The 10,282-nt window shown below is 36.5% G+C and overlaps 1 protein-coding gene across 1 annotated transcript in view; it reads right to left on the bottom strand.

The window, feature by feature from the left end:
• Window positions 1-312: 312 nt before the first annotated feature.
• The window catches only part of LOC140501183 (meprin A subunit beta-like), an 84,432-nt gene continuing 74,462 nt past the window's right edge, over window positions 313-10,282 (bottom strand). Inside the window, exons 18-19 of the mRNA XM_072604486.1 lie at window positions 7,695-7,899; window positions 313-1,837 (exon numbers count right to left, since the gene is read on the bottom strand). Of these exons, the coding sequence (XP_072460587.1) occupies window positions 1,820-1,837; window positions 7,695-7,899 (223 nt within the window). The 3' untranslated portion in view covers window positions 313-1,819. The remainder of the gene's footprint in view (window positions 1,838-7,694; window positions 7,900-10,282) is intronic.

Here is a 10,282-nt window from a genome sequence, read left to right as displayed (position 1 = left end):
ACAACCACCTGGTTTATTTCCTTTGCCTCCTTCTGGATGAACCATCATCTGGACTTTTCCTGTCAATGATTCCCCACCCCTCACCATGAATGTGGCAGGGTTTGACGGTTTCTCCCAGTTGAAGGGAATAGCAAGCCTGGGAAGCTGACACTATTTTATTGCTGAACTGATAACATATATAATTGGAGAGACTAAAGATCCTTATGGATGCACTTTTTCTTAAACAAGTTCCTTGCCCCACAAACAACCAAGGAAATAATAAATTATAGGAAATTCCCAGCAAAGTCCAAGAGAAAGGCATATAAAGTACAATTAAGGTACTAAGAGAGTAATTTTCTTTACTTCAAAGGTTCTCCATAGAAAGTATGAAAAAAGATTAGTTGCTCTGGTCTTTCTATCAGGAATGTCTGGAAGTCCTCTATTCCATTAAAAATGCATTTTTCCCCGGCAGCATTCTATTCTGTTTTGCTAGGTTAATTATTCTTGACTGTAAGCCCATATCCTTTGCCCTCTGGAATATCACATTCCAAGTCCTCTACTCCTATATAATGATAACTGCTAGGTCATGTATGATTCCGATTGTAGTTCCTTGAACCTTGAATTCTTTCTTTCTGACTGCATGCATATTTCTTCTTTGACTGGGAAGTACTGGATTTGGGCTACAATATTCCTGAGTGTTTTCATTTTGGAGTGTTTTCATTTCAGGAGAGGATTAGTGGGTTCTCTCTGTTTCCATCTGGCCCTCTGGTTCTAGCAGATCTAAGCAACTGTTACTTTAAAAATATTTCTTAATATATGATGCATAAGTTCTTGTTTTGGTCACAAGTTTGATAATTCTGAAATTTTTTTCTTCAATCTGTTCTCCAGGTCAATTCTTTTTGCCAAGATATATCTTGCACTTTCTTCAATGTTCTCAGCCTTTGACTTTGTTTTAATATTTCTTGTTGTCTCATGAAGTAATTGGCTTCTTTTTGGTCGATTCTAATTTTCATGGAGTCTGTTGTTTGAGTAAGGTTTAATAACTTGTGCCAAGCTATGAATTTCCTTTCTAATCCTTTGTTCTATAGCTCTCATTGCTTTTCTAGGTGTGGACCCATGCTGGGGCAGAAGGAATGGAGAGGATGAGAAGAACAAAAGGGATTTTGCAGAGGAGGATTCAACAGGACATATTAACTAATTGGATATGAGGTAGAAGAGAGTATAATACTCTCATTCTAAAGGCAAAGAAACTGAGCCCCCCCACCCCACCCCCAGGAGTATTGCTCAAGTTATAAAGAAACAAAGTAGCAGAACCAAAATTCAAACCCAGCTTCTCTGACACCAAATCCAGTGCTTATTCCATTTATTGCTAAGCACAATCCCAAATCCTCAGTCAGAGAGATAGGCTGCCCCTGGCCAAAGGCGGAACAGAAAATGACTCTAAATCACACAGTAACTGGAGTTGTGGAATGGTCATTCCTGACACCTCAAGAATAGGAGTTGGTGACTTAATAAATCAATTCTGAAGGATTACAAAGTTCAGGGATGGGCAGGGTGTTCCCTCACAAACAGCCTGAGCTATTTCTTCCAAACACATCAAAATAACTGAAATCACACTGAAATTGAATGACTTTTACAAAAGAAAAATCCATTGATAATACTTTCAATTATTGACTGAGAGCATGTTTTCAGCAGAATAAAAATGATTACAAGTTACAAAAACTATCATTTCTCATAGCTGAAATTTGTTCCTGGGGGAATCCATGATGAGTAGGCAAAGCATTTTCCAGTTTCTTTTTCTTGTCAGCATTGTTACTGTTTACTGTCTTCAAAAATGTTTTCAGAAAGATGTGTGCGGCTAAAAGGAGAGAGTAATACATGACAGAGTTCATAAATGTGGAAGCTATAACTTGAATGAATCCCAATGAAATGATCTCATTTTTAAATGAAGTCCTTATCAATGGTTTTCTGGAATCATTCCAAGATAGCATCTAGCAATACTCACTGCCTCTGAAATTCACCAAATTCCATTGACTGAGATCAAGGAACATTTCTTAAATCTTATGAGCAAGGCAATGTGCTAGGCACTGGGGATACGGAGATGGAAAAAATCACCCTGTGTCTACCCTCAAGGGACTTATGATCCAATACAGCATATAAGAAACAAGCATGATGTGAAAGGGTCAAAGAAGAAACAAAGAAAAAGAGCTCTAGGAAAATGTGAGGCAGGAGAGATTGCCCAAATGATTGTTCTGACCTGTTGGGTTCACTTTATATAGCTTATGAAAAATTATGGTAGGCATGGGTTTTGGCAGATCACTTTAAGCTCTAATCTAATTATTCCTCACTGTTAACAATGAGATGGTATGAATGTTTAAAGATTGGGTAATATTAAAATGGTCCCTTACTTGTAGAAAAATAATTAAGTTTAAAATAGATGTACTTCATCTGGCAGGATGGTCCTGGGTGTTAGCTTACCATCTCCTATTAAACATCCCCCTGAATCTCCCTCTTTAACACATTTTGTTCTTTCCAGGTCCAATTTCCCAACTAAAATGAGGATATTACTACTTATATTACCTTTTTTTCAAGGTTATTATGAGAAAAGGCCCATGTATACCATAAAGTGTCACATAACTATAAATAACTATCCTTTCCTTTTTAAAAAAAAAATTATTTTCACTTTTCCCCTTCTTTTCTACCATAGGTGTAAAAAAGAAATAATAATAACACCTACCTTGGAGAGTTATTATGAGGATCAAAATGAGACGGCATATGTTAAGTGCTTTATCTACCTTAAATAACTATATCAAGTCAAGTCAACAAGCATTTTATATTAAGCACCTACCAACTATGTCCTAGGCACTGTACTAAGTGCTAGTGATGCGAAGAAAGACAAAAAAATAGCCCTGCTCTCAAGGAACTAATGTCAAGAAACAAAATGCAAACGTACAAATGAGACAAACGCAAGATAAACTGATGGGAAGGCACTAGCGTTAAAGAGAAATGGGAAAGGCTTTTTGTTGAGAAAGGCTTTTTAGCTGACACTTGAAGGAAGCCAGGGAAGCCAGAGACTGAGATGAGGAAGGAGAGTTCCCGGCATGAGGGACAGCCAGTGAAAATGCAGAGTTGGGAGATGGAGTGAGTATTTTGTATGAGGAATAGCAAGGAGTTAAGTCACTGGATTATAGAGTACTGGGAGGGGAGTGAGGTATAATAAGATGGGAAAGGTCAGAAGGGGTCAGTTTATGAAGAGCTTTTAAAGTCAAAGGATATTTTATTTGATCCTAGAGGTAATGAGGAGTCATTGAAATTTATTGAATGAAGGTGGTAGTGGGATGTGTGTGTGTGTATGTGTGTGTGTGTGTGTGTGTGTGTGTGTGTGTGTGTGTGTGTGTGTGTGTGTGTGTGTGATATGGTCAGACCTATGCTTGAGGAAAATCAATTTGACAGCTGGCTAGAATGGGGAGAGACTAAATGCAGGAAACCAACTCAAAGGTCCAGGAGTTAGTTAAGGAGGTCCTTATCCATGGTAGTGGCAATATTAGAGTACAGTAGGGAGTATAGGAAAGATATTAAAAAGGTAGAATTTATAGAACCTACAAGATGAAAGTATATGGAGAGTAAGAGAGTAAGAAGTTTAGATGGAACTGGGTTATAAGACTGGGTGAAGGGGAGAATAGTGGTCCCCCTTCATAGAAACAGGAGAATTATGAAGAGGAAAGTTTAGGAAGAAAGATAATTAGTTAAGTACATACATATATGCTATGATGATGGTGGTGATGATGATGATCTGTTTTATTGTCTAAACTAGAGCCTTTCCGTATCTTGCGTAATACTTGCACTTTTACTGGAAAATGTCTTGGCTTGCCCCATCTGCATAATATAAGTGGTTCTCTCTTCTCTCCTCTTTCGTCCCATTCCTCGACCTTGACCTTGATTCCATTCCACCCTACCAACCTTGCAACAGCTGCAGGAGGAAGTTTCAGGACCTTTACCCAGTGGATCTGGTCTCAGCTCATATGAAATCTCTTGGCATCAGATTTAACATCCATAAAATAATTTGTAGACTCCATAAAACTTTCAGGTACATTTTTATCTCTAAAGTGATAAGTCTGTTACTAAACTGGTTGTTTTGCCATGCCTTGCTTTTTGATAAGTTTCGAAATATTTTCTGCCATGACTTTAGATAAATCAACTATAAAGTGGGATCTGATAAAGAAATATGACTGCCTTTCTGGCCAATGTATAAGTGTCCCCTGAGGTTCAGGGTTGGGCTTTTCTCTCTACATTCTTTTGATGTTGACTTCTTTAGTTCCTATTGTCTAATTATCATTTCTGTTCAGATGACTCCAAATATGTAATATATATGTGTATATACATATAGGTGAGTGTGTGTGTGTGTGTGTGTGTGTGTATATATATATATATATATATACACATATATACATACACAATACTCAATAAGGACAGATTGGTTTACCTTTTATATGAGGAAATATAAAATATATATCTAAATTTGTTATTAGTAATTGGGTAATTTATCAGAAAGATTTGGGTAGACCTGAGTATGATATGATTTTAAAAAGTAAAACTGTTTAGAAACAAGGAAAAAGAATAATTATTTTATACAAATGAGGTGCTAGAGGAAGAACTATCACAGAAGAATTAGATGGGGGAGGAGAGCTGTTAGTTCTGGAATCTTACTTTCATCAGGAATGAGTTTAAGAGGGAAAAATATATGTATATACATATATGTGTGTGTGTGTGTGTATGTATGTATGTATACACACATACACAAGATAAAAAAGTCTTCTAAATTCAGAAAAAAAAATAAAAGGCTAAGAGAATAGGGAGTGGGGAGAGGATAAGGAAGGGATCCTGGTGGGGAGGGATAGGTTAAGTAATAGGAGGGCAAGGTAGCTGGTAGAAGTAAAATAGAGGAATCAGGAGGGATAGGAAATAAGAGATACACACAAACATATAAAGACCAGGAGTAGAATTTACTAGGGAAAAAAGGCAGGGGTAGTATTCATGATCTCAGACCAAGTTAAAGCTAAAATAGATTTAATCGTAAGAGAAAAATCGGGAAGCTACACTTTTTGCCAGTCATGTTAATCAATATCATTTTAAACTATTTAAAATATGTAGACAGTATAAAGATGGAATATTGCTGTTGTGTAGGAAATGATGAATCAGTAGAATTAGAAAAATATGGAAAGACTCAGACTTATGAAGGAAGAGGTTACCCACCCTCAGGGGACAAATAAGTATGGTAAGGATGCATATGAGTGAATGTGAATGTAAGTAGTAACTGTTTCTCTTTTGGCCAATAATCTTCAAGGTCTTCCCCTCCCAGCTTGATTTTTTTTTTAAAGGGGCCATCCCTTGACTCACTTCTTAAAGAGGCCTATTCACTGAATGGGGGTTGCCTCACTCAAAGTGAGAACCTGAAAAGACCTTAGGCTAAAAGGGCCAGGATCTCCCATTTCATCCTGGGCCATTTCCAGTCATCCTGATGAATATCTGGTCACTGGACCCAGATGGCTCAGGAGGAGAAAGTGAGGCTGGTGACCTTGCACAGCCCTCCCTCACTCAAATCAAAGTCAACTGCAAGTCATGTCATCCTCTCCCTGATGTCATGGTCCTCTTCTGGAACAAAGGACAAACACAACAACAACCTATTCATGAGTGTAATTATAGATATCTAAATATATGTATGTGTATGTATGCACATATATCTTTGTATGTATATAAATGCATGTATATATGTATATGTATATACATGTGTGTGTATGTGTGTGTGTGTATATATATATATATATATATATATATATATATATATATATATATATATGCTTAATTGTACCTTGAGTGGGGGGGGTGTAGAAGGAAAAGGAAAAAAGAACAAAGCAAAAGATGCGCAGCATAGAACAAAAGAAAACTTACAAGGAAGCAAAGAAAAGATACACAGCTCTGAACACAATGGGAAGTATTTATTATAGAGGCTTTCTTGAAATAGAAATGTATTGCTGTATATTTTGAATCCTCTCGTGTTCTGCGGTACACATAAGAATGTTTTTTTCTTTTCTTATTTTGTATTTAAGTTTTAATATTTGAGCTTATAATATGTTCCTTTATCTTTTCTTATTGTGCATTTGGGTTTTTTTTATTTAAGTTTAAAATAAGATAAATATTTTTTTCCTGTTCCAAACTTCCCCATTTCTTTTGAAGCCACCACCATCCTTCCAGTCACTGTGACTTGTAACATTGGAACCTTCCTAAACTACACATTGCCTTATGTCTAATAAGTTGCTATGTCTTATTGGTGTTACCTTCATGATATCTCTTGAATGGTTGACTTTCCTTTCTCATTTACATGGCCATCACCTTAATTCAAGCCTTCATCACCATAACAATAAGACAATCACCTTAATTCAAGCCTTCATCACCATAACAATAAGACAATAAGACCTGGTATATATTATATAGATAGAACTTTAAGGTTTATATTGCTCTTTACAAAGAGTATCTCATTTAATCCTCACAACAACCTTTGGAGGTAGGTGCAATTATTCTCATTTTACTGATGAAGAAACTAAAACAGAGAAAGATTACATGACTTGCCCAGGGTCATACAGCTAGTATGTATCTGAGGTCAGATTTGAATTTAGGTCAGTGGAACAATGGATGGAGTAGTATGCCTGGAGTCAGGAAGACTCATCTCTCTGAGTACAAATCTGGCTGTGTTCTCTTAGCGAAGCTGCTTAACCTTTTTTGCCTCAGTTTCTTATCTGTAAAATGAACTGGAAAAGGAAATGGCAAACCACTCCAGCACTTTTACCAAGAAAATGCCAAATGGGGTCACAAAGAGTCAGACAGGACTGAAAAATGATTACAGGACTGTATCACCTATACCACTATAGCCATCTTTCACTGGGACTCTTGCAAGGGCCTCCTAATTACTTGTTTTCATTTTCTTCTCTTTTCAATCCATCTACCATGTGGTTTTCAATTAATATTGCTAACATGGAGACTAAACATGTCATGCTGCCTCCCCCTACTCAAAAATTTCCAATGGCTCCCAGTTGTTTTTAGAGTATTTTCAGTAACATAGAGTTGTAGGCTTGGAACCAGGAAGACCTAGGTTCAAATCCAACCTTCGACCCTTGTTCTATAATATGAGCTGGTTTTACGTCCTTATGAGGCATCTAAGTGGTATAGAGGATAGAACACTGAGGATAGAGCCAGAAGTCCTAGATTCATGTACTGCTTCTGATACCTATTAGCTGTGTAACCCTAGACAAGTCACTTAATCTCAATCTGTGTCATTTCCCTCTTTTGTTAAATAAGTATAATAATATCACCTGTCAAAATTCTTACACATAGAAGAAAAAAAAGTCTTAGACGATAGAAAGAAATCCTTGGAGTCCTGTGCTTACAATCTGTGTCTTTCTTTTTAAAAATGAGCTCCATTTATGGAACCCTCCAAAATGGGACCCTCACTTATAACAAAGAAAAACAATCATATAAAAGCAGATACTATGATGACCACAAGTATTTTCCTGCCCCCATAGTCCCTCACATCTGTGCCATGAAGAGGGGACACATATTTCGTTAACTATTCTCTGGGACTAAGATTGTACTTTATTATGATGACTCAGCATACAGTTTTCTTTTAGCATTTGTGCTCTTTTACATGATTGCATACTTACATTTTCTAAAGTCATATCTGATGTAGCAGCCCTGCTCCTTTTTCTGTACTTCTTCTTAACACAGTAGACACTCACAAGAGTCACAATCAACATAGCAGCAAATACAGCTGCAGTGGATGAAACTGCTATAATGATGGTGTCCCTGGTGGAGCCTCTAGTCTCACATTTTTCTCCAACATACCACCAGTCTTTCCCTGATTGACACCTAGAGAATAAGAAATTGGATTCTGAAATATTGTAACAACATATAACTTCAATAGTTACTTGGTTAGCATTCAACATGCTTACATTTAGAGTGTTAGTAACTCCACAGCAGGAAAGATCACTGGAAAAAAAACATTTGCTGAGTTGAAATTGTTTGACTGTGTTATGTCTGACTATGATATTGAGAGGCTAAAATATATCCTCAAGAGAAAGAAAGTTATGTTTTCATCCCTCCCCTGAGTTGTGGAAAGAAGCAACAAGATATAGGATGGTGGCAGAGCAGCCAGCAATAGGGAAATCAGTGAATAGATCTGAACCTAAGACATGTCCCAAATTTTCATAGCCTGGACTCTATTATGGAAACCATAGGGATACAGTGAATCAGAGAATGAAACTACTCTCCAGCTGGTACTAAAAAAACTCCAAGCCTCAAATGAAATTAGCTAGTGAATGGGACTGTTATCTGTAGCAAACTCAGCAAGGACATTCCTACACACATGCATACACAAACATACACATATACACCTATCATGCTGTATATGTTATATTGTTATATACAGAGAGCAACAGTATAGTTCCCTTTAAGTGGTATACCCAGAAGAACTCATCCCATGGGTAGAATCAGAGAATGTAGAGCTTGTATTTAATATTTTGGGATATACTTCTATTTATTCACTGTATATTTCTGCTATGTATATTTTATACATAGAACATAAAGTTATTAAGATTCAGAATTGTTTTATTATGTGCACTTACATACCTAGCAAAGTACCTGATGCATAGTAATAAATATTTGTTGATTAATTTATTAATCCTGTGCCCTAGAGAACATCTATCACTCTTATTCCTTTTTGACAAGGAAGTATTCATCTTTCTATAGCTGCCTTAGGGTAATGTTCCCATTGTTTTGTTAATATTGAATTATATTGTTAACATCATATAAATATGAGGTTTTGGGGTATTTTCTAAATATATAATTATACTTTTTTAGGATAGGGATAGTAACTAATGTTTTATTTTATTTTTTATTTTATTTAAATTTTATTGATAAAAGGAAGTCCCAATAAGATGAAGATCTTTACTGATCCAGGCCAACACCTTCTCTAGAACTTAAAGACTCAGAGAGTTATCTGTTATCTAGACTCTAGAGCCCTGAGAGGTCAAATAACTTCTCAAGGGTCATATAGACAGTACTCATCTGAGAGAGAACTTGAAACAATCCAGTCTTCCTGGCTTTCATCCAACAGGCATTGCGCTTCTCATTTTCCATTGAACTGTCCCAAAAGTATATATAAAGACTATGAAGTGTTCATTGCCCTGAACACGATCTGCCCATTTCACTTTGGGGGGATTGTGCTTTAGGAGTCAATAACCACACCATGGTTGAGAGCCTGGATGACTGGGAGGGCGACGTTGTCCTTCACAGTAATGTGAAAGTTGGTAAGAGGAGAGAGTTTGGGGGAAAGAATAATAAGCTCTATTTATTTTAATATGTTGAATTGGAGATGTCTGTCTATGGGACATACAATTTGAGATATCTCACATTAGTGATGTGAGAGTGGAAGTCAGGACAGAGGACAGGACTATATAATTAGATCTAGTGCCATCGGAATAGGGACTTAATTGAACCTATAAGACCTAATGAGATTACTGATAGAGATGATAAAAAGGGAGAAGAAAAGAGAGCTCAGGATAAAGCCTTGCACGGTCACAGACACCTACAATTAGTGGGCAAGACATAGAGGAAGATCTCACAAAGATGTCTGAAGAAGTAAAAGGAAGTAACAGTTACTGAACTATACTAACTCACAATTTTGTATTCATTTTATTTGAGAATGATAAGTTTTTTAAAAGTACTGGGACTATGCTTCCATAACTCTTCCACCTTCCATAACCACCACCTTCAAAAAAAATAAGTAATTATTTCAATGAGAAGAAATGTTTTTTCAAAACAATATGGTAAAAACCACAATTTTGCTTCAATAACGAATAAATTTTCTTCATAAAGCAAAAAGTAAGAACCCATTTGAATTAAAACCTGGTGGACTATTTTTCATTATTTAATAAGCAATATCATTCTCTTCATTACCAGCCCTTGGAGGACTGTATTGATAATGCATTTTTGCTTATTGTTAATATAAATTTATTTCTTAATGGGAACATTTTTCCCATCCATTAATAGGCTCGTGTGATCTGCTTAAGTCACATGGAAGCCTGAGTCACACGAATCTTATGTCATGTGGACAGGAAGGGGTGGAGCAAAAAGGGTGGAACAGGAAGAGGCAGAGCTAAAGCCTAGCTGAAAGGAAGTCAGAGAGCAATCCAAGATGGGAAAGGCAGCCAGCTAGCATGAGTGAGAGCTTCTTTGTGATTTGTTTAAGGGA

Source organism: Notamacropus eugenii, chromosome 4, assembly GCF_028372415.1.
Source record: "Notamacropus eugenii isolate mMacEug1 chromosome 4, mMacEug1.pri_v2, whole genome shotgun sequence".
In the NCBI taxonomy this organism is placed as follows: domain Eukaryota; kingdom Metazoa; phylum Chordata; class Mammalia; order Diprotodontia; family Macropodidae; genus Notamacropus; species Notamacropus eugenii.
Note: the sequence above shows the minus strand (reverse complement) of the source record. Positions and strands in the feature narration are given on the sequence as shown.